The sequence below is a fragment of the Sander vitreus genome, chromosome 9, assembly GCF_031162955.1.
Source record: "Sander vitreus isolate 19-12246 chromosome 9, sanVit1, whole genome shotgun sequence".
NCBI classification, from domain to species: domain Eukaryota; kingdom Metazoa; phylum Chordata; class Actinopteri; order Perciformes; family Percidae; genus Sander; species Sander vitreus.
In genome coordinates this window covers 17125779-17151316 of record NC_135863.1, presented here as the reverse complement: position 1 = coordinate 17151316, position 25538 = coordinate 17125779, and the positions used below count along the sequence as shown (strand labels likewise).

At 40.5% G+C, this 25538-nt stretch overlaps 2 protein-coding genes across 3 annotated transcripts in view; one reads left to right on the top strand and one right to left on the bottom strand.

The window, feature by feature from the left end:
• cacna1ea (calcium channel, voltage-dependent, R type, alpha 1E subunit a) overlaps positions 1-5826 on the bottom strand; it is a 90772-nt gene extending 84946 nt beyond the window's left edge. The window contains exon 1 of the mRNA XM_078258988.1: positions 5297-5826. Within this exon, the coding sequence (XP_078115114.1) occupies positions 5297-5826 (530 nt within the window). The remainder of the gene's footprint in view (positions 1-5296) is intronic.
• A 12673-nt stretch (positions 5827-18499) lies between these two features.
• cep350 (centrosomal protein 350) overlaps positions 18500-25538 on the top strand; it is a 40532-nt gene continuing 33493 nt past the window's right edge. For both annotated transcript variants that reach the window (XM_078258987.1, XM_078258986.1), the window contains exons 1-6: positions 18500-18847; positions 23210-23286; positions 23497-23540; positions 23705-23813; positions 23898-24063; positions 24964-25538. The exon at positions 24964-25538 is cut by the window's right edge and continues 87 nt beyond it. In XM_078258987.1, coding sequence (XP_078115113.1) covers positions 23214-23286; positions 23497-23540; positions 23705-23813; positions 23898-24063; positions 24964-25538 — 967 coding nt within the window. In that variant the 5' untranslated portion in view covers positions 18500-18847; positions 23210-23213. The remainder of the gene's footprint in view (positions 18848-23209; positions 23287-23496; positions 23541-23704; positions 23814-23897; positions 24064-24963) is intronic.

Genomic DNA, 25538 nt, shown 5'->3' with positions numbered 1-25538 from the left:
GAAAAGCAAGTCAAAACCCACGTTTGACTGCACAATCCATCCAGAAAGATCTGGCAGACACTGGAGTTGTGGTACACCATTCCACTATAAAGAGATACTTGAACAAATATGGTCTTCATGGAAGAGTCATCAGAAGAAAGCCTCTTCTACGTCCTCACCACAAAAATCAGCGTTTGAAGTTTGCAAATGAACATATAGACAAGCCTGATGCATTGTGGAAACAAGTTCTGTGGACCGATGAGGTTAAAATAGAACTTTTTGGCCGGAATGTGCAAAGGCACGTTTGTTTTCTGTTTTTGAAAGTGTCAATGATGGAAATAAAATCTAACTTTTTTTGACATATTATAAAAATGTCTAATCTGTCATTTGATGCCTTTTGGAGATTTTTCCATCTTTTCTTGGCTTCTTTATGCACATTAATACAAATTTTTACCTGGGGTGCCCAAACTTTCGAGCCCCACTGTATGTAAATCCATCAATAACCAATTGTTGAGATAGTTCAGTCTGAACCAAAGTGGTCGACCGACAATTGCTATTCCTGAAGCCATGCTGCTCGCTTTTGGTTATGGCCCTGCTACAGTCAGAATGCTTCATGCAGACTTTAACTGAAACAAGAACTCTGAACCCCTGTTCTTTGTACCGGTGGAAAAATAATGATGCATGTGCTTGGTGTCTAAAGAATGAAAACACTGACACTTCTGTAAACAGGCAATTTTGCAACTGCAGCTGTGGACTCTTTATGGATGGCCACTGCCAGCGGCATGGCCAGTATGCTCCAATCAGGTTGTGATCAGAAGAGATGAGGATAACACACTGTGTCCAAGTCTGTAAACACCCCTGCCGAGAATAGAGTCAACACAGGACGCACAGCCCTGCACAGATAACCACTGATAACACAATGCACACACAAACACACACTCAGTAGCTACAGCAATGATGATGTTTTCATGTTTTTATCTGTAACCACTGACGCCTGTAGCATTTCAGAATACATCACCAGTGAAGTATTACATGAATTGTTGATTTGACATCCTTCAATATGTCTTCACTGTGCAGATTTTTATATATGTGTGTGTGGGCAGCCAAGGAAGTAACATACTGAGTATGCCAGGCTATGAAAAAAAAAATCTAAAAATTCTGCGATGGTTGTTAGCACAAAGGAATCGATTACAGATGTTTACATGTTTACCTTTGTGTTTGTGAAGAGGAGAAAAAGAAAATGCCTTTTACTCTTTTAAAAAAAAATCTATCCTAATAACACCATGAAGATGCTTGAGTAATTACTGTCCAATTGAATCCTCAAGAGACTGAAGAGGCTCTATTGTATCACCAGTGCAATCAGCCACTTCAGTCGCATTCATCCTGCATCCGTTTACTGTAAATGTGTGCCGGACAAAGTCTAGAGAGTAATTTGGTGCAAAAGATGACAAACATAAATACAGGCGTGACAGGACCAAGAACAATGGAAATCAAAGCAAATCAGGAAACTAATTCAAGACTACACACACACACACACACACACACACACACACACACACACACACACACACACACACACACACACATTTTGAAGGTGTGGAAACCATTTTTGATATTGCTTGATCGAACTAAATGTCTGATTTGTGTGTTTGCTGCTATGCTACGCCCTTAATCTGAACATGCTTTGATCTTGCACTCTGATAGCCCTCCACCTGTGGGTGTGTGTGGTTATTTTTATTTTATGTTTGCTGTCTCGTCTAGTTTACTGTGTGACTGTTATGAGAAAATTTTAAATAAGGTATTAAAAAAAACATCCTGTGGTACAGTTTCATTCACAGTGCTGCCACTAACTGGCCTTGTTCTCTGGCTAGATAGTCTTGCTGCTCATTCAGAAGTCTGCTCTGACTACATTTCCAAGTTCAGCTTAATGAGTCATGGATTTAGCATATGATGCCATTAGTTTAACAACTCTAATTGCCTTAAAACTCTGGCTTGCATCATTTAAATTAAACCACTACTTCCACACAGCCAGCAGCTCTTCTTTTACTGCTTCTCTCTTTACTTTAATGAGACCATTCTGGAAATCGGGCTTCTGCTCTGCCCAACTGGCCATCACAAGCAAGCTGGAGACCCTACTGATATTGAGGGTCTGTCTTGGGGTGTGAATAATTACGCCACAACACCAGAAATACTGTAGTAATGACGCTGAATAGTTCTGTGTTGCAGAGAAGGATTTTCTTTTAATCAAATCTTTTTTTAAATTCTAAACCGATACCAAAAATTCCTAATTTGTGTTTGTCAGGCTGATTTTTAGTGAAATTTGTATAAAATTGTGCACAAAACATTTTGGCATAGTATTCTCTCTTCCTCTCTATGCTACCTTTTCCCTCAGAAATACACACAAAAATTAAATAGAAAACACACACACACACACACACACACACACACACACATACACACACACGTGCTCTCCTCTATTTGTGACCAACATCTCCTTCTGATGCCAGATTAATTAAGTCTGATTACTGTCATTAGAGCCACACCAACTCTAAATACTGCTATTTCATCAAGCACTTCCGAAAGGACGTTTTTATCCAGACCGCCATGTGTCAAATGCTACAAATGTACATACACACAGACTCACACTCACATGCATCTGCAAATTCAGACACAAACATACAAAACACTTTCAACCCCTGCCAAAAGCAGAACAAGATACCAGAATTGGAAGCTTAATTGCTTCATTTACAAAGCAGAGTTTGCTGTTTCAACATGTCTTTCAAGTGGAGCTCTGTATGTGACATGCAAATCTTTCAGAAGATGCTCATTGGAAGCACATAAAAAACAAGACTAAAGACAAAGTCAGTGGCTCATATTGCATGTCTCGCTCATTAACATCCACAATACAAAGGGTTCAGAGGGAAACAACACAATGGTGATTTTGTTATTCTTTGGGAAAACCCTACAGGGGGGCTAAAAATGTGCAGGCTGACAGACACAAATGCCAGACTCAAATGGGTTCTTCCTCTGGGGCAGGGGTCTTCAACGTTTTTTTAAGCCAAGGACCCCTTAACTGAGAGAGAGATGGAGCAGGGACTACATATATTGTATAAAATGAAGTTGGATATTAAACTAGGCCTAAAATAACGTGTAGGGCGGCCTAAAGCCTTTATACATACCTTTTTAGTGCATAGAATACTAAGCTATCAAAATAATAATCGATTTTATAAATAATATTTTAATTCTCAACATAAATGTGGCACAGTGAATCCTTTGGGATTAACTGTATGTGTGGATGGCTACCTTAGTGACAGCGTTACCTATAGGCAAGTAAGCCCATCATCAGTGGGGATTTATATTTGTTAATAATATGTTGGATTCATGTAAAGACTTTTTAATTTTTGAAAAAACAACAAAACAAAAATTAACAATAATTTGGAGGTCCGCTAGGGGTCCCGGACCCCCTGTTGAAGATCTCTGCTCTGGGGAATATGAATAAACTCAGTAAAGGTTATCAGACTACAGAGTACATATCTATGCATGCAGTGTGAAAATAGAAATGTTAATGTGAGAGAAGCGCAAGAGGAAACATCACAGGGTCACTTCAGTCAATCAAGTTTATCCTCTGGGGAACATGAATAATTTCATGGAACATAAAAGTGCTGATCAAGTGCAACTTTTACATGATGGTGGCGCTAGATGACTTGGGACTACAAACATTCATCCAAAACTTCAACTGCATCTGACCGGCAGTTGAGAGATCTTGTTACAGGCTGAAGTGAAGCGAGGGACAAACTGAGTGTTTGAAAAACTTTACTATGCTTGAGCTCTGATGATAGCTGGGAAAAAAAACTCACATAAGCTTTCTTTTTCATAACATATTGCGCTCGCTTGGTTTGAAAACAGACTAATTTCCTTTGAAAAACAAAAGCAGATGCACACTTTGCCTCAGGTGCAACACCTCATTTTCCATCCTCCTGTCAGGTGGCTGTGGGTTTGTTGCTAAGTGGCCCTGAGAGGTGAATGTTCATGGTTGTAACGTATCCTGACTCCCATCTGGTCATTGTCCTCTCAGAAGATGAAGTAGAGATCTGTCATAGTATTGTAATAATTATATCAGGCAGGGCAGAGAATAGTTATCTGGTCCATGACCATGCATCTCTACAGGCCTGGTGATCCACTAATCAACCACATCAATACCACTGTCACATGGGCTTAAATATCAAATGCAAATTACAGCAGAAAGGGTTCTCATTCCACAAATGTCTCCTTTTATATTTCATATTAACATTTGTCTCTTTCCTCCTCATCTCTCCCCCTGCATTTATTGCACGTCAGCCATCTCCTCTCCACCTCCCATCTATCCTCCCACTTTCTCTCTGCCGTTATGCTCCTCAAGCCTCTGTCTCTTTAGCCATAGACATAACTCAGTATGGGATGTGGCATCCTGTACCTGTGGTGAGGCAGGGGGGGGGGGGGCACAGAGGGTGCCAACGCCATTAGAGGTGAAGCCCCAGCATCAGCAGGGAAACAGAGGGGGGCGTCACCGCTATAATCAGCTAAAGTTTTATAGCGCCACAGGGCAGGAAACCAGTAAACACACACACACACACACACACGCCGAGGTGTGTGCGTTACTTCACGCAGCACATGTAACTGACTAGAAACGATACCAAGGATTATTTACTGCCGCTGGCGCAGATTAACGCTACACTCGTTACACACAGAGTAAACAGTACAGTATGCTGATAGTGAGACTGTTACAATAATCATTTAGATCGAGACGCTATTTTCTCCACTCCACGGCATGATGCACACCTTAAAGTTTAGGTCACATTTACATGAATAGTTTAGAGTATTTTGAGAAATATGCTAATTTGCTTTCTGGCAGGAAGTTAGATGAGAAGATCATTACCACTCTCATGTCTGCACAGTAAATATGAAGCTACAGCCAGCGGATTTTGTTATTGTTTGACAGAGCCAAACTGTTTCCAGTCTTGCTAAGCTAAGCTAACTTACTGTATCCAAACATGAGTATGGTTTCACTCATCTAATCTAACTCTGCCAAAAAGCAAATAAGCGTATTTCCCAAAAATGTCAAACTATTCTTTTAAACCTGCAATCGTACCCACTAAAATTGATTGATTGATTGATTGATTGATTGCTTGCAGTTGTGTTGCTGTGGTCTGTTCCTACATGACTATATTCAGGATAAAACTCAGGATAATTTAGCAGGTAGGAGAAAGAGAGAGCCAGGGTTCTGTGTGTGTATATATATATATATATATATATATATATATCTCAATATCATACTCACTCCCACTCCTTGCGTCGTGCCTGTGGTGTGCTGTGAATCTTATGAGCCTGGTGGGCTTTGACAATGTCCCTCTGCTCAATCAGGCCGCCCCGACGTCTCTTCATCACATTGGGACTGACCGCCAAATCTCCATCCACACCCAGCATTCCCCCTCCGACTTCAAACGTCGAGGCCACATCAAGAGAGAGGCCAAGACGGTTAGGATGTAGAGGGGGAGCCTGGCCAGACATGTGTGGGAGGTAGAGGGCGTCATAGCTGGTTGAGAGACTTTGGGGCTCCAACAGGGAGTGGGACTCAGACAACAGACTTGACCCTTCGGCCAGCTCTGCACGATGCTTCTGCCAGGTCTCACAGTCCGTTGGGGACGAGTAAAGGATGTGGTGCCTCGGGGTGCTGCTACCACACATCGCCTCCATGCCCAGACCTTCCCCTGGACACTCCAACCCTGACGGGGCTCTAGGTAGCCCCAAAGCATTGTGGCTCCTAGTCAGAGACCGAGAGCTGACCAAACAGGAGTCCGGTTCAAGCATAGTGGGAAGGCTGCCCGGGATCTCAGCATAGTGCTGCAGGAAGAAAAAGGGAGTAGAGAGTACAAGGAAAGAAAAAGTGAGACATCATAATAATACACAAACCTTTACTGACATCAACGATTCACAAAACAGTTTGTCCGGATCTTTTATTCAGTGCAATTGGGAGTTTAACAGAGGCTGTTCAGGTGAACAAATAATGTTCTCCATTACAAACAGCATCTGAATTTGTGACTTGACAATAGACAGGAAACGGACAAGCTGAAGTTAGGGATTGTCTCAAAAGTGCATTAAAAACGGCCACAATAGTTTTTCAGATAGAAAAAAAGGGCCTACTCCCATGATATGCACAGCCTCTAGTTAAAAAAGAAATCATGCAAAATGGCCCATTGTAATTCAGACTTGTTTTTTCCTATTTTTTTATTTCAGCTACTAACAACTTCCTGTACAAGCCTTTACTTTTGGCATGCTGTAAATCAGTATACAAATACCTAGATATTTTTACATACATATAGTAGCTTTGCATTAAACCCTTAGTGCAGACAATGATGTAGCAACATCATTCCCACTTACAGGTGCAGACACTCAGCCAGCTTGTGCTCGGGTATTGGATTATAACTACATCAGTGAAAAGCTTGAAAAGATCCAGCTTCTGGGTAAATAGGAATTTGTTCAGCTAACCCTCCGAGGCAATTTTCCAATTACCCAACAGCTTTCACTGTCTTCAGTCAGTTTAAAATATTACCAATCCTCTAAGCATCAGAACCAATTAGATAAGCTGCAACGCAACCCTCAAAACAAATAATCATATATAATACTGCCAGTGCTGTGCTTAATGGTGCAATTACAAAATGGGAAGAAAGAGAGGGAGAGTGATTTTATCAACCCACCTTCTCCTTTATCTGGGAGGAACAATGAGGACTAGGTCTGGTTTTGGGTACTTGCTAAGCAAGACATGCGCACAATACATCTCATTACATGGCATGCTGCAAAAGCCTCCGTTTTGCTGCTGCTCTTACTCTAGCTTTATGGAGCCCTCACCATTTTAGTTAGCCGAATGATGGATTTCTGGTTTCACAGTCCCTCTGAGAGGAACAGCTCTAAATAACTTGTGCGGTGAAAATAGTGAGCCGTAAAAAGAGGTTGTTGTGTAGTTGTACAGAGCAGATGAGATAAAAGAATGAAAGCTATTCAACTGTCTTGAGCATCTGCCTAAAATCCACTGCTTGAGCACCCTGAGAGCCATTCATTAGACTGCTGTCAATAAGTGGACACACTGATATGTATGAGGCACTGATGATCAGAGGCCATTTTTGAGTTAATGATGGAATCACTTGTACAAGAAAGCTGCACCTCCTTCATTTCAGGAGGTCTCCACATATCAACATTTTGCACAAACTGAAATAACACCCAGCTTGATTTGCTTATACCTTGTGTTTACTGCAAAGGACAAAGCCCCATGAATAACTGTGAGGAGCAGCAGAACAGAGGTTGATATGAGAACATTTCTTTCTTTGGACTTTGTTTACGAGCAAACAAATGAACCATTAACAATTAGATTTTTTAAATTCATGAAGCAGAAAGTGACATGGATGTTATGGAGAACACAAATGAAATAAATGAAAAAATGTGGGGAAAAAAATCAGCAAATGAATCATCAAACAATAATCTTTTCCTGAGGCAAGGGAGTCTGGCTCAGCTCCATCCATCCATCCATCTTCGTCCGCTTATCTGGTATCGGGTTGCGGGGGTAGCAGCTCCAGCAGGGGACCCCAAACTTCCCTTTCCCGAGCTACATTAACCAGCTCCGACTGGGGGATCCCGAGGCGTTCCCAGGCCAGGTTGGAGATATAAGCCTTCCACCTAGTCCTGGGTCTTCCCCGAGGCCTCCTCCCAGCTGGACGTGCCTGGAACACCTCCCTACAGAGGCGCCCAGGGGGCATCCTTACCAGATGCCCGAACCACCTCAACTGGCTCCTTTCGACGCGAAGGAGCAGCGACTCTACTCCGAGCTCCTCACGGATAACTGAACTTCTCACCCTATCTCTAAGGGAGCCAGCTACCCTCCTGAGGAAACCCATTTCGGCTGTTTGTACCCTGGATCTTGTTCTTTCGGTCATGACCCAGCCTTCATGACCATAGGTGAGGGTAGGAACAAAAACTGACCGGTAGATTGAGAGCTTTGCCTTCTGGCTCAGCTCTCTTTTCGTCACCGTCAAGGTACTTGAACTCCTTCACTTGGGGTAAGGACTCATTCCCTACCTGGAGAAGGCACTCCATCAGTTTCCTGCTGAGAACCATGGCCTCCGATTTAGAGGTGCTAATCCTCATCCCAGCCGCTTCACACTCGGCTGCGAACCGATCCAGTGAGTGCTGAAGGTCACAGGCCGATGATGCCATCAGGACCACATCATCTGCAAAAAGCAGCGATGAGATCCCCAGCCCACCGAACTGCAACCCCTCTCCACCCCGACTACGCCTCGATATCCTGTCCATAAATACTACAAACAGGACTGGTGACAAAGCGCAGCCCTGGTGGAGGCCAACTCTCACCTGAAATGAGTCCGACTTACTGCCGAGAACCCGGACACAGCTCTCGCTTTGGTCGTACAAAGATTGGATGGCCCTGAGAAGGGACCCCCTCACCCTGTACTCCCGCAGCACTTCCCACAGTATCTGCCGGGGCACCCGGTCATACGCCTTCTCCAGATCCACAAAACACATGTAGACCGGTTGGGCATACTCCCAGGCTCCCTCCAGGATCCTTGCGAGAGTAAAGATCTGGTCCGTTGTTCCACGACCAGGACGGAATCCGCATTGTTCCTCTTCAACCTGAGGTTCGACTATCGACCGAACCCTCCTTTCCAGCACCTTGGAGTAGACTTTACCGGGGAGGCTGAGAAGTGTGATACCCCTGTAATTGGCACACACCCTCTGGTCCCCCTTTTTAAAAAGGGGAACCACCACCCCTGTCTGCCACTCCTTAGGCACCGTCCCAGACTTCCACGCAATGTTGAAGAGGCGTGTCAACCAAGACAACCCCTCCACACCCAGAGCTTTAAGCATTTCTGGACGAATCTCATCAATTCCTGGGGCTTTGCCACTGTGGAGTTGTTTAACTACCTCAGCAACCTCCATCAGGGAAATTGACGACAATCCCCCATCATCCTCCAGCTCTGCCTCTACCATAGAGGGCGTATTAGTCGGATTTAGGAGTTCCTCAAAGTGCTCCTTCCATCGCCCTATTACCTCCTCAGTTGAGGTCAACAGCGTCCCATCCTTACTGTACACAGCTTGGATGGTTCCCCGCTTCCCCCTCCTGAGGTGGCGAACGGTTTTCCAGAAGCACCTTGGTGCCGACCGAAAGTCCTTCTCCATGTCTTCTCCGAACTTCTCCCACACCCGCTGCTTTGCCTCTTTCACGGCAGAGGCTGCAGCCCTTTGGGCCCTTCGGTACCTTGCAACTGCCGGACGGCTTCCCTGACCACTGGTGCCCACCACGGTGTTCGTGGCTCAGCTCATTAGAGCTAATAAAAATGGGCCAACTGGGGACTACTGGTATACACGTTCAGCTGGACTATGACTTACCAAGTCTCACATTAACATTAGAGTCTCTCTTTTAGCATTTTTTAACTCATTGTTTTGGTTTTACAGACCATGACTTCACTCTGTTTGTAACTTAAGCTAGCAGCTCTTAAGCTAGCAGCTCAGCACCAACAGCAGACACAGTTAGTGGTTAGATCTATATATATATATATATATATATATATATATATATATATATATATATATATATATATATATATATATATATATATATATGAATATAGCTGTATGATTTGTCCATATAGTTGTTGTTCCATTCCAGTGTGGTTCCTGGCAGGGGGAGCTCTGTCTGAGAAATGGGAGACTTGAGAACTTGATCCAGTGCTTACTTAATCCATTTAGCAAAGTATTTATTCAAACTGGCTGAACAGGAATGCCAACAAAATACACTGTAGCTGATATATCTGGGTGTTTCAGTAGAGACAGTTGTATCTGGGTATTTTACTCCCAGAAAAGCAACAGTCACACGAACAGCAAAATGCAACAAAGACAAAATAAATTGACTCAGAAAGGTGCCATACTGTATTTATGATCAATAGTAATAAAATAGGCTGTTACAAACACACCAAAACCTTTTTTAGACAAAAATGGTTAGTTAAGGGTTGAATGACAAATAGGCCTCTTCCCGAAGATGAAAGCTACTAAAAATGGACACACACTGGCAAAAAAGTATAAACAACAATAAACACTAATTGTATATTGCCACAAGCACAAGGCTTCTCATTAAGTCACTCCAGATCTTATCGGCAAACAACAAGTAAACTTGGCTCATCTATGGTGGTATTTACGTAAAGGCCATTTAGACTGTGTTTATGTACTATATAGCCTATAGTATCTTCAATACTGACGCACTTCATGACTTGTTTATGGTCATCTACCATCTGCTAGTGAGATCACTACAATGAGATAAAAAAAAGACAGATGCAAATACTCTAAACAATCCCTTATGTGATGTATTTTGTCTTCACAGTCTATATTCTGTTTGGGTCACACACAAAAAATAATTCAAAATGTTGGCGAGAAAAAGATAAGATGATCGATACCGCTCTCATGTCTGTCCGTTAAATATTAAGTCTACAGAACGCTACTGGTAAACTTAGCTTAGCATAAAGACTGGAAATGGATTGAAACAGTTAGCCTGCTCTGTTTAAAAGTATAAAAAAAAACATCCTACCACTAGCACCTCTGAAGCTTATTAAATTCAAATTAAATGCAAAGTGTTAATTAGTGTGTTTTAGCTGCTGGGTGGATTTTGGACATAGCCAAGGTAGCTGTTTCCCTTCAGTTCCACTTTTTATGCTATTCCAAGCTAACGGGGTGCTTGCTCTAGCGTCGTATATCTGCAAGACAGCAATTGAGCGTATTTTCCAAAAGTCTAACTGTTCATTTATTATTGTAGAAAAACTATTGAAAACAATGCCTTGTGACCAGGAATGAGGAGGAAAAAGAGCAAGTAATTTGTATAATTAAACGAAGATAAAGGCTGAAATTTTAGAAAACATCTTTGTTTTATTCCACTCCCTCATGTGACCATTATCAGGACCATTAGTACAACCAGACCCATGCCACCAGTCCAAAAACAGACCTTCACCACAGAGCTCTAACACTGATATGCAATGACTAAAACATCGACGCTCAGCTGCTTCCTCTGTACTCCACTGTGGTTGCTCCACACAATTATGAAAACTACACTGCCAAGAAAGTTGACTGTGGTTTGATCTAATTTTCCTAATTAGCTTTTAAGAGCTTGGTTGTTGATTAGCCGTAGTCACTGAGCTTTCCGACTGCCATTATGTGAAATTGTTGGACTACTCACAGCTGTGTGGTGACTTTTTAGTTACGCAGGTTGACTATAAGACAGACAAGTGTCTGCAAGGTTACTAATGAGGAGTGAAGAAGAGGCTCAGTCAGGCGAGGAACCTTCTCACACCTGCTGCCCCCAACGGCCCACACAACTGCATGATTTCATACAGTATCTTACCACATTCTCCCCTCAACCTGGATGTCAACCTGGTGAGTGGCCAAACATGTGTCAGGAAGTGTTATGTCACCTGAACCTACTCTAATATGCAATTCAGGAATGGAAATCTGGTGTGAAATTTGAGCCAGCTGAAAATAATCATCATGTGTTTATAGCAAGGTGCAGGTACTTTTGACTCAAGCGTGTCAAAGTTAAAGTATTCAATCCTTTTTGTAACACTGTGTGCTGTCGGTTATTTTACAGCTTTGTTTGCCTTTTACAAACAGAAGAACAAAGACCAGTTGAACTGAATAGAAAGCTCATCCAAGAGTAAGGAACACTGACAACATAAATACTGTAGGAGCCTGGACACATACAGAATACTGTATGAATGAGTAAGTATCCTCACAATAAGAAGCCTAATTTTCTCTAGCTCAGCCAGCTACTAATTTAGAGCCGTGACTCTCTCATAATACAGCCACTGCATATTACTGTTCTGTATTGAGAGTGCATTAGGCAGTGCCAACATCTACATATTAAATTTAAAACTTTATATCACACACTATGGTGCACTTCAGTGAGCAAACGGAAACAGCAAATATACAAATGTATAGAGTGTGATAGGCAAAATGTATAAACTTTTCTGAAGGTAGCATCAAGGTTCAGGAAACAAAGATACAAAAAAACAGAGCTAAATGCTAATGTCAGCATGCTAACATGCTCACAGTATATGCTGATGTCTAGCAGGTAAAATGTTTACCATGTTTATCATCAGTGTTAACATTGCCATTAATTTGGTGATGGCACTACATTACAACCATTATACCAAAGGTATGTGTCATATCCACTGTGCCATCACAACCCACTAGAGGAAAATTTAAAAGGGAACACCACTGACTTTACACATTAAAGTCTGTTTATAGGTGTTGGAAGGGTACTACTGAACATGTGAAAAAGTTGTATAAAGCCTTTTGTGGCTACAGAAGGAGCTGCTTGAAGTCTAATAAATTGCCTCTAGTGATGTAACTTGAGTCAGCTAGCTTTGGGGCTGATGATTTCAAGTTAGAAAATGAAAGAAATCTGGGGTGCAGCATTAGAAAGAAGTGAGTCTGAATCTCCGACCAAACTGACGCCGATCGAGTTGCATTGTGGGTAACATAGGCTCCAGGTTTTTGGCAAGGAATAAGAATACAAGCTACTTCAGTCTGGACCAAAGTGGTGAACTGATTGACAGCCCGACGTTGCCATTGCTAGAGCCACGCCACTATCATCGCTAAAAATGTCAAGGTAAAGAAGGAAATAGCACAATGTTACTGTATTCTGTACTATACTTATTTGGATTATCCTCTCTGACTATGAAACATAATCTCATTTAGCTACTTTAACTACTGTTTCATCCAAAACTTATGAAACTTTTTTTCCAGTTGAGTATATGCAAGGGGGCATCCCCTACTGAGACAATAATAACTGATGAAGGATAATAACTCAATCAGCAAAAATGTTCAACTGCACCTCGCCAGCACATTCTATTCCACCCACAGCCACGTCTATCATTGTCTCTATATCATTACTTCATCGCCTCTGTATCTGGGAAAAAGAAGAAAAAAAATGTATTTAATGACATGGCCATTTTTTTCTACCATAAGCTACACATTTTCTTTGTAGATATTACATCTGTAGGCGTGTTAATGCAAATACCATGCACGTTTTGCTCATCCTGTATGTATGTTGTGAATTCCCTTTTATTCCTTTCTTCTTCTCCTTTTTTGAGTTTATTTTATCTGTAATGTACACATGTTCTGAAGGTATTTACGTCATATGCACGTTTTCATATTTTCCATTTCACATTCTTTACATTCATTTTTGGTTTTGTGTGATGTCTGTTTGCTATTACTGTATTTTGCACATCCTGCATATGTTCTTCATACTTTTATAAAGTTTTCATTCATATTCATATCTCTATTTAATAATCCCATTGTACAGTGTGGTGCTGTACTTGCCATTCATTCATTCATGCATCCATTTACTTTAATTTTATTTTTAGTTCATGATTCTTTGCTGTCACCTGTCGCCTTATTCTACAACAACAACCCAATTCCCCTGCATGAAAGTTTCATATTGTCATTTGGTAAGTGTTGTTACAAACAAACTGAATGACCTCAGTTTGAACAGATCAATTTGACGTCTTGACAGTGACACTTGACAGTGAACATGCAGGGTTTATCAGTTTGTCAGCTACTGAGTCACACTCACACACACACACACACACACACACACACACACACACACACACACACACACACTTTGTGCTCAATTTATTCAATAGCTTATAAGGCAGTCAGGCTTTTTGACTTTAACTGCAGCCAGGTATACCATCACTGGCACTTCTCAAAGGGATCCTACTGCTGCGATGACCTTCCAAGAAAGACCATTACACAACACCACTGACACATCATATCAGTAATGATCAACACTACTAATAGGACCAAATGGTCCAATCACTGGAAGTTAAAGTAGCCTCACAGGGAAGGGCCGAAAGGTAAGAAATTGTCCTAGGGTGGAATATGATGCATTTCCTCGTCCCTGTGTGTAATTATCACTTCATCATAAAGTTCCAATGATGTTACATTTATTTCGGTTCAACAGACAGTCTTACTGCTGTGCAGGGTAAATTGAATAAAATATTGATATAAATAACAAACACTTAAATCTAATGGGATCCTACCACAGAAGTAATTGAATTTTGTGGAAAGGAATTGTCAGAGAATAAAATCCTTAAAAAGGCTTTTAGAACATAATGTCAGCACAATGATATTACAGCATTTCATCCCAATATATAGAATATTAGGAAGTATGTCTTGCACGTGCACTTTGATTGCTGTGCAATATTGTTTTCTGCAAGTAACACATAGCAATGAGGCCACCGACATTTAAAACTGCCAAATCCATCTACAAGGCTGAGGGGAAACATATTTGAAACATGGACCCATTCTTTCTTTTTTTTTTTTATTTAAAGATTATTTTGGAGCCATTTTAGGCCTTAATTTGACAGGACAGCTGAAGACATGAAAGGGGAGAGAGAGGGGGAACGACATGCAGCAAAAAAAACCTATACATGGGTGCCCGCTCTACCAACTGAGCTATCTGGGCGCCCACATGGACCCATTCTACACAAAACATAAACAATGATCACTGATTTTACCTGCTCTATAGATAAAAGAAATGTGTTAATATATGTTTATCTCGGTTATTGCACACCTGACCTACCTGTGGAAAACGGCTGCAAATTTAAATCTGTTGCATTCATTACTCATATCCAGTTTCAGGCTCAACGGGAAGCTACTGTATCACTTTACTGTACTTTAATGTAAACTGGTTCATTTTCTGAAACAACATGCACTGACAGCATTCTGGACAGTGTGTTGTCAGTGTTTCATGTTTGACACATCAGAAATTTCTGAGACATAAACCACATCATTGTAGCACAAAGTTAAGAAGAAGCAAACTATGGAAAGAATACAGCAAAACGTACAAGTGGCTAGAGGAACTACCAAAGTTTGATCCCAGCTACAGCTGTGTATTCTGTCAAAGTAGCACTGACCTTTAAAGAAAGGCTTGCTCCCTTGTTCTAGATAGCAGCCTTTATTGAATGGAGAAAAAAATCCAGCACATGAAATAAATGCATTTGCCAATACACGTTGACCCAGATAATCAATTAGAAAAGCACTGCCTTTGTTATCATGGTGCACCTAAAGGCTTCCAGGTGAAAACAAAATAAACAAGTTCACGTCTGGAAAAAGTTTACAGTCCCCAACAGTCTGTAGGTTACGCTTTAACCTATGATTACACATTAGGCATTGTAGCTATGGTGTTATTAATTCAACAAAGGATTTGTTTGTTTTCAATGCATTAGTTATGCACTAATTACTTGCATATTTATTTACCAAGAGTTTACAGAAAGACTGACAGAATGTGGCAACTAAACATAAAATTACTGTGCATCTTGAGGCTGTAAAAGACGTGATTACTCATCTTTGTACATTATGTATCACAATGATTCATTATTGTGAATATGCATTCTAGGTGGCATAAGAAACATAGAGCTTGTTTTCAGTTCAGTATAGTCAGGTTCCGTTTTATGCTGAATAGAGGCACTAATTTATACACCATGAAAACCAATTTACACCCTTCCAAGGAGAGTGGTGTTAGCAGGACAACCACAGCACAAGAAAAGATGAACAGTAAAATATAGCCAAACCAGATTGGGGGTGGCAAGTGACAAATGTTAATGTGATGAAATAATTAACAAGACACTCCAGAGAAGCAGGATTGATCCAAGCAATGGCCAGTTTTGTTAATTCAAAAGTAATTTGATCAATTCCAGCACAAAGCTAATCACCTGCCTATCGAACCACTGAATGGTAAATGGGTGTTGTAAGAGATTGCATGACTGTGACTCAACTTCAAGAAAAAGAGAGATGTAAATGATGAAGTTGACTGGCAACACAGTGAAATTGCCTCCAGCAGCCTGTCATCTATAAAACACACACACACACACACACACACACACACACACACACACACACACACACACACACACACACACACACACACACACACACACACACACACACACACACACACTGATTATTCAAACTGCCTCTTCCTTTATTGTCAAACTCCCATTACTTGTTCAACTTCTGATTGATTAGTTTATCTAAATAAATCACTCAAGGCCTTTTTCATAATAAAATAATACATAACAGTTGAGCAAACAGCCAAGATGATATATTGATGATACGAGCAAATTGTGGCATTTTAGTGTCTAAAACCTCATCAACAACACACACTTCCTATCTATTCACTATCATCTTTAATTAATTCCATCCTCCTTGAGGTAATGATCTCTGTCTTCCCCAACATCTAAGAGTAAACTAGAGAGAGATTTCTACCTACTATATTTCACATAAATATTTATTATTATTAGTTTTAAGGCATAACTTGTAGAAACTGACAGGATTACACTTCACTGAAATTGTATTTTATATGATTTCATGTGACAAATAATTTGATTAATTGAATAATTGATTCCTTCTCCTGCACTTGACATTGTATCATTATCTGGTCTAGGCCTAGGCCCACTAATTAAACTAAAGTAATTAGTAGAACCTAATTCAATAAGTCTGACTCCTTGTGGCCCTTATACTGACATGTCACTCTGAGTGACACACTGAATATGAAGAGTTGAGTCTTCTTGAATTAGTATTAGTATTAGTACTCCTGTCCATCCTGTTGCACTGGTGAAAGTGAAGAGAGATTATTGCTCTGTCACTGTCTTTGAAGGACTAATTAGCAAGCCAAGGTGAGTGGAGTTAAAAAACAGTGTTTACATCAGAAAAACTGCAGACTTGTTTTTCAAGTGACATAAAAGCTTCACACTCATTCACTTAGCCCTATCTATTTCATTGATCAGTAGCCTATCATCAATGAAGACTGAAGGAAGACTTATTGTGGATTTCTGCACCCTGCTTATCTGGGTGCCACACAAACAACCTCTGCCAAAAAAGCTTTAATTGTCGGACATATAAGATCAATACAATGGTTTTAACTAAAAACTGTTTAAAAAAATATAAATTACTCAGGATGTCTTACCTAAAAAGGGAGAACTCCTTTCCATGTCGTTCACCTTTCCACAGAAAATGAAAATGTGGCGGCAGATAAGACCACGTCCGCCCTACAGTTCCCCTGCCAGTAATGAGAGAGAGAGAGAGAGAGAGAGAGAGAGAGAGAGAGAGAGAGAGAGAGAGAGAACCGTGGTTATTAGCCAGGGGAAATTGGAGCAGTTACAACACCTTTTATTAAATAGATCCAAAAACACAATTGAAACCGCTATTGTATGACATATTGAAAACATTTATCTTTTTATTTCATGTAACCAAATGTTTAGTTCCACATGAACATCCGAGTGCTGTCATCCTAAACAGCGCTGTAGCTTACAGGTATAACCTACTCGATGCCTTCTGCATGGTCAAACAAGCTGTCATCATGGAAACCTGAATCTTATGGCTTCATGGTTATGACAGGCTGCACTGCAGTTTATATAGGCTATTTATTATGACCCACCTGTTTGTGAGCACACATCCGATCATCAAACTATTTCATCCATTTGGCAGCACTTCATTTGTTGCCATAGGGACCAGTAAAAAAGAATACTAGCAATAAAAATCAGTCGAATGAAAAATATGAAGCAGTAATCTTTTGATGAAAAATGACTCAGGTGAACTGGACTTGGGGTTGGTGGGCTATGGTAATTATTTTGAATGAGTTAAGCATTCAAGGCGATACGATGCATATGAGTGAGTCTCTGCATGTGCGACACACTCAGGCCGCTAGGTGACAGTAAACGCATTTGAATGATATTGATAGTAATAAAGATACTCTACTGTATATAGCTAGGTAATTTCTGCTTTGATTGTCTATGGCTCTGACTAATTCATTATTAGTCAGTCTTACTTCAGACAATACGAGACCAGTTAAACTTGCAAGTGTATGCTGTGCATTCCAAATTAATTTCGTGTTATTAATTTAGTTTAGTATAGTTTTTATTCTATTATGACAATCTATTAGTATATAGTATGTTTTATATATATATATATTCGTTCTTGTGTATTAATTACAATGTACTTCTCTATTCCATTTCTGAATATGTGAATTTGCTAAATAAATAAAGATATTGACTTTTAATCTATTTTATGGATAATAGTGTAGTCCTAAAGCAAATATACCAATACGTCTAAATGTTCTACTAAATTAATTAAAGAGTACACTTTTTAAAAAAATGTAATGTTCATCAATTATTGGCTACTACAATCTGATAAGTAATATACACTTGAACATTAATTTGATATAATTCATAAAACCACAAAACTAACGAAACGCGTTTTTATTGGGCTAAATTATTGCGTTAACATTGTGTGTGTGTGTGTGTGTGTGTGTGTGTGTGTGTGTGTGTGTGTGTGTGTGTGTGCGCGCGCGCGTGCGTGCGTGCATGTGTGTTGGGTGGGGCTTTCCGAGCGTTTGACGTCTGAATCTCGCGATATTTCGGTCTCGGTTACCTACCCGTCTTGGATACTCCAGTTTCACTGTTGAGAAACATCAACATAGTAACCCGGGAAAGGCAACCTTAGAAGCGGGTAGCGACATTTCTTTCTAGTAATCTCAAGGCTGACGTGGATATTTAGTTGCCCGGACAAACACTGAGTCAACAACAATGGGTGCATGTCGCTAGAAAAAGTTGCTAGCTAACATTGGTTTGCTAACGTTAGCTGGCTAACGCTAACGTTAGCAAACAGACAGCTGAACGAAACTGAAGTCTGGAGAAGTTAGGATTTTCATATCATGAGAACGTCAGCATGAATGTGGACATCTAGCTAAACACGTCGGGTCGTTTCCCTAAAGGTATGTGTTATGTCTCTCTAAAAATGTGTTCAGCTAAGTTAATTCATGACTTTCCTGTCAGCTAGCGTTAACTTCAACTCTGTCGAGTTAGCGGCTCCGACTATTCCCTGGACCAAAGACATGTCGAAATCATTGACTGTTAAAACGGTCGAAATAAGTAATCTTGAAGTCAGATGTTGGAGTGAGTTGCAAACATATTTTTTGGACGTAACGTTACAACGATTGTTCTAGAAAAAAAGGTTGTTAAAAAGTTAAGGTTGTTTTAATACTAATTAGGTTTTCAGAAAACAGCAATACCATGGCTGTTAGTTCACACCCAAAAGTAGATTATTGATGAATTGTGTTGTTCGAGTGCACGGGCGAGTAATCCCCGGACGAGAGTATTTTTTTCCCAGGATGGCAAAGGCATTTAACGTTCTTACTCTGCGTCCTATTTGCTTACCCAACCCTAACCAATCCCATTCTTGTTGCCTGAATTTAACCAATCTAACCAAGGTAGGCAACGAGTACTAGCCAATCAGAGAGAGAATAGGGCGGGTCATGCCTTTCCCTTGGGTAAATGCTGGATCAGATCTGCTAGACGTGTCGACGTAGATAGGTTCAGGCATGAGGAGGGGATTTGTTAGGGGAAGAGTAACAGGGTAAGCCAATCGGATGCTAAATAAGGCGGGCCACGAGTCACGTCTAGCGGATCCGATCTAGCATTTACCTTTCCCTATCCTTTGCCATCCTAGGAAGAACAAAAATTGGCTTCCCTGACGGTGTTTCAGTCGTAGCCTTGATACAGGTAAAGATCATTTCTGATACAGGGTATTCGGTCTCGACTGTGACGTGGGTAGTATGATGGTCATTACTTTGTTTCATTTATTTTTTTCATAATTTATTATATTCAGTTTTTTTTTTTCATAATGTATTAAATTCAACAATACCAGCGCTGTCGTTAACACCAGTGACAGCTAGCGTTTGAATAGCCCTGGTCCAATTTTTCACCTGCCAAAGCAAGTCGTCCCTGGCCTGGACCGTCTACGACAGCTGCTGCAAGGCTGTTGACCAGGTCCAGATGGACCACTCACATTGCTCCTATCTTATACTATTTACATTGGCTTCTTATCAAGTTAAGGATTCATTTTAAGGTTCTTGTTCTGACATATGCATGGACAGGCACCTTTGTCTCTGACCTGCTCCATCCTTATATTACTGGTAGGTCATTTAGGTCTTCTGACCACGGCTTACTGGTTGTCCCTTGCGATTGACTAAACCATACGTTTTGGATTTAGTCCCATCTGCATTCAGATAACAGGAAAACAAGACTACTGTTTGTAGTGTGGTTTAGTAAACACAATTTAAATCACACTGTTAATTTGAGTTTATAATAACGATCACCAGTGTATGGCCATATGTTAATGGGGAGGGCTGTTACTAAGAATGTTTTTTTATATCGAAACTAGGGTTGCAACTAACGATTATTTTCATAGTCGATTAATCTGTTGATTATTTTCTCCATTATTCGATTAGTTGTCTGGTCTATAAAATGTCAGAAAATGTTGAAAAATGTGGATCAGTGTTTCACAAAAGCCCAAGATGACGTCCTCAAATGTCTTGTTTTGTCCACAACTCAAAGATATTCAGTTTACTGTCACAGAAGAGAGAAGAAACTAGAAATTATTCACATTTAAGAAGCTGGAATCAAATAATTTGTACTTTTGTCTTAAAAAATTACTCAAACTGACTAATCGATTATCAAAATAGTTGGCGATTAATTTAAGAGTTGACAACTAATCGATTAATCTTTGCAGCTCTAATAGAAACGGATGAATTTTGTTTTTTTCCTGTTTGCTCTCTTGCCTCAAGACTTTGTCACATGATTTCTATGAGTAAAGGACTTATGAAGAACTCCTTATCACAAAGGGTGTTAAATATAATACATAATGGGCTAACTCAGCTAGACTTGCTTATAGATCCATGGTACGGTTAACTGATTGAAGTCAAGGTCAAGGAGTCTTTATTATCCCCGAGGGGCAATTTGTTGTGCAGCAATAGAATGCAACATAAACAACACATAAGCCATACAAACAACAGACACTATCAGTAGAGGACACAAATAGATACATACTACACAGACGTCCACGTCTCACATTGAATTATTAACAAACCCTATAGCAGCAGGAACAAAAGTTTTTGTGTCTGTTTGTCCTGCATTTAGGCAGGGGGGGCTTATGTCAGCCAGGACTGACTGGGCCTTCTTTAGGGTCTTTGTCTCATATAGCGATTTTAAGTCAGTCAGAGAGTTGTGGGAAATTTTGCCACGCACTTTAGTTATGTATTGCCCAAAGAGTGAGGGACCCAAACCAGTTCACAAAGGCAAAAGAAAGAATAGTTTCAATAAAACAACAATAAAACATCCTCATAATGGTCTTATCAACATTAAAATTGTGAAGTTTACGATAAAAAAACATGCGCTGGTGTGATTTAAAAAAAATTGTATTGTTTCACTACTTCGATAGCTTGATCGTTAATAAGGGTGGGAGAGAGGGTGGGGGGATTCTTCCTAAAGTCGATCAGCATTTCTTTAGTTTTTGCCGCGTTAATGTTCATAAACGACGACTTGCACCACTCTGTAAAATCATTTAAGGTAGGGCTATACTCAGGGTCGTTGTGCGTCAGCAGCAACACTATTACCGAGTCGTCAGCGAACTTAATGATGTGATGAAGTGGCAAAGTTGCCAACAAATCAACCCACTGTTGTCTCAGCTAAAGAGTACCCTACTCAGAACAAAACTATTAAACATAATTTTGTCATTGACTTTATTAGAGTAGGACCTCTGTAGGACAACACACCTGTTTTAAGTAAACATCACATGGCTGACGTGTGACAAACTTCAGTTCTGCTTACCTTCCCACACGGAAGTCTGTTGAGGAATGTGCTGTTGTAGAACTAGTTTTAAATGGCAGGGTAACATTAATCTGCTGTCAATAAGCTGTCATAATAGATAGCCTACATGTTTTATTCTTAGGGCTGAGTATCGTTCAAAATCTTTCGATCCGGTACCAATTTCAATGCCGGTTCCTTAACGATACTTTTCTTCGATACCATATGTTTTTAAAATCCATTTCAACATCAACAAAAATGCATTAAACACAAAACTTTTATTTTCCACCTTAATTGTGAATCAAAACAGTTATCAAAATTTAAAAAAAAATCTGGTAACACTGCTCACTCAGAGTAACATTAATAAAACTGGTTGTGCTTTTGGATAGGGGCGCGCCAGTCAGATACTCAGGATTGGTATCAATCCGAACGAACGAAAAGAGAAACCTTTTTGCCACAACATGAACGTATTATAAATAATAAATAAATAAACAAATGACATTGTGTACAGGCTATTATTGAACTAACTAAAATGCAAAGTAATGCAAAAAATGTAATTGAGTTGCCTTGTTGCTGAAAGGTGCTGTAGAAGTAAAGTTTCCTTGTCTTACAACCTCAGCCTGTCAGTCAGTCATCAGAGCACAGAAACCTGCTTGTCTCAGAGGAAGTGTAAAACAACAGCAGCGCGACAGCTTCCGGCTCGTAACCACACTTGAAACCACTCACTGTCTCTGCTCGTGCGTGTCAGTCGGAGCTCCGCTCTCTGTCAGTATTTGTTTCAGTGCCATAAAAGTATCAACGTTCGGTGCCCAGCCCTATTTATACTGAGAACTAATAAGGCTATACTATGTATTACGGTATGTGATTGTTGTCTCGAAGGCTTGTTTCTAGTTTTCTAATCCTATAATGATACATCACAATATCGGTCTAACTATGAACACAAAATGCCTGTGAAAAGGTTAAGTGCAGGTTTTCTCTCCAAACTGTTAGAAAACAGTACAATTCTGCAGCACAAGTTTTTCAGTCTGTATATTAAAATTATAGAACTAGAGCAACTATGGGTCCAGACTTTGGACTTGAGTGATGAAGTAGAGATGCTGGACGCAGGGAAATCTATTTAGAGTGCCTTATTTTATTAATTAAAATATCTATTTGGCGCCAGTGTATCGATTATCGTCTCGCATGATGAAGGCCAACAATAATTGCCGTATGGATATTTTGCCCCACACCTACTTGTTTCTGTCATCCGTCATTTTCATGTTTGAAAGTGCTTGATGCATTTTGTTGCTGTATGTTATTCCTTGTTTTGGTTTCAGTTAACATTTTTGGTTTTATCTGCCTAATTTGCTGAAATGTTCCTGCCTTTGTCTATACTGTGTATGTGGTATGCAGTAAAAAAGTAGAGAAGAGTATATACTTTTAATCATTTACGACACTTTTACCTTTGCTCAGTATTGGTGTTCATTATTTGCATCCTCTAATCTTGACTTCAGGTGAATGAGAGAGATGAGGAGCAGCAGGAGGACTGAGGTGTCTGGTCAGCAGCTTACCGATCACAATATTGGTACAGGTGTGTGTGTGTGTGTGTGTGTGTATGTGTGTGTGTGTGTGTGTGTAGCAGTTCAGTTGTATTAGTGTTTTCACAATCACTTCATTTGAAACTGAATAATTAATTTAATAATTATTTAGACATGTCATATGAGTTGTTTACATAGAGAGAGGTTCTCTATCGCCTACTGTATTATTTATAATGGATTTTCATTCTCTTACTCTTTGTCAGAGCTGACAACTGCATGGAAAAGTTTGTCTCAGTCCAAAGCTGCTGTAAGTAAATCTCTGGCAGTTTTTTGCTGACTGGGTTTGTTTGTTTGTTTGTCATTCTCTCAGAAAAAAAAAATCCATTTCATAAGAGAAATGAAATACATTCTGCAACATCTAATTTCATGGCCACATGACCCAAGTCTGACACCTGTATTCTCCCTCTGTAGTTGCGGCATATAGAAAACCGCCTAGAGGCAGCTCCAGGGACAGGGGTTCTCCTGGACTCTGTCATGGACCTCCCCAAGAAGAAATCCTCCAGGACGATCCGCTGCAGGGGTGACTTATTTCAACATGCCGTTAGGATGTGTTAAATTCTACACTTAAACTATAACTATTTTAACATTGCTGTCTCTATTATAGATGGACAACAAGCTGATGACAGTAGAGGGTCTTCAAAGCGCAGGGGGCGAAGTCCGCAGAGTCCAGAAAAGAGCAGCTCACGCAGCCCACTGAGAAATGCCACCCAGGACAGCAATGTCCGCAGGAACAACAGCGTGGAGTTCAGGGAACCGCTCGTGTCCTACAGGTACAAATAATTGAAATTAATTAAATTCAAATGAATTCATGAAACATACTTATTTGAAATGCTGGATTTGGATGCTGTCATACTCAGGACTGGATATCTGTGAGTAATGCTCTCCAGCACCTATTAAATCACATTGGTTATCGTTTTTTAAATCTAAAACTATACATTTAAGCATAAAGCCTTTATTGCACATGCATACCAAACAATTGTAATACTACTATTTTAAATTTTAATAAAATGATACCAATCTAGTCATACTATATTGTGTGTGTGTGTGTGTGTGTGTGTGTGTGTGTGTGTGTGTGTGCTCTGTAGAGTGACAACAGTATAAGATGGTGTTTATTCCCCACCTGGCTGTGATATTTTCATTGTAATGATTGCGTCAGCTCATTGTTTTAACCTGGAGAGGAGCTCTTTCACCTAAATAACAGTCAGTCCCCAACACTATTTACTCTTTAAGACTTCCGTTCAGTGACCATATGTTCTTGACATCTCCTCTGAGTAGCTCGTAGCTCAATGGCTCACAGATATTTCAGTAGCTTATTGCAGGTTTAAGCAAGACAAGTCTTGGAAATTAACTGTTTTTGTTGATGTTTCGCAACAAATGCACACAAAATCAATGCTATCCAGATAACTTTTTGATATTATACGTAGAGAGCCACCAGGGCAGTGGAAGTGTACCACAATTTAAAAATTCCACAATCTTTTTATTCTGGTGATACATTTTAAATAGTTTTTTTTATCATTCAAGTAAAGTAACGTCTTGAGTGAATATGTCACTTCCTCCTTCAATACCCTTTGGCCACCCATACATGCGCTCTTCTGTACACTCAGTGAGTGGTAAATGAAGAGTAAATCTTGATCCCCTTTCTGATCCCATGTAATCTGGTTTGTTTCCAGAGAGGCCACCCCTCCACCACATCCCTCCTCTCAGCTGGAGGCCTACAGTCTGCAGTCAGTGCCAGGGTCTTCGTACCAATCCTCTCCGCCTCCCTCAGATCCTCTGCTCAGCCAGCTGGTCTACCAGAGAGACACCAGGGACAAACAGGCGGACAGGGACCTGGACAGCACACACTCCTCAGCTCTGGAGAACACCGAGGTACGCTACCTCAATGACCAGCCAGCCCTGGACACCCTGAGGACTATTGGAAACCAGTCACATCTCACAGGTGTAAGAGTTCATGCATGGGAGAGGGCTGAGGAGAAAAGCACTCTAAAAGCACAACTTGGCATGGATAGCCAAAAGTCAAGCCCATCTTTAGCTCCAGCTCCAGGCTCCATACGCCAAGGGGAGAGCACTCCCTCCACCAGCCCTGGCTCAGCTTCCCAACGGTTGGAGAACCTAAGGCGACATCAGCCTGATGATAAGCTGGAGAAGCTCAAAGAGCGTATTCGAAGGCAGAGACAACATCTGGAGGAGGCTGCAGAGAAAGAGAAGCTGCTGGGTTATCTGGAACAGCCCATTATGGCAGCTG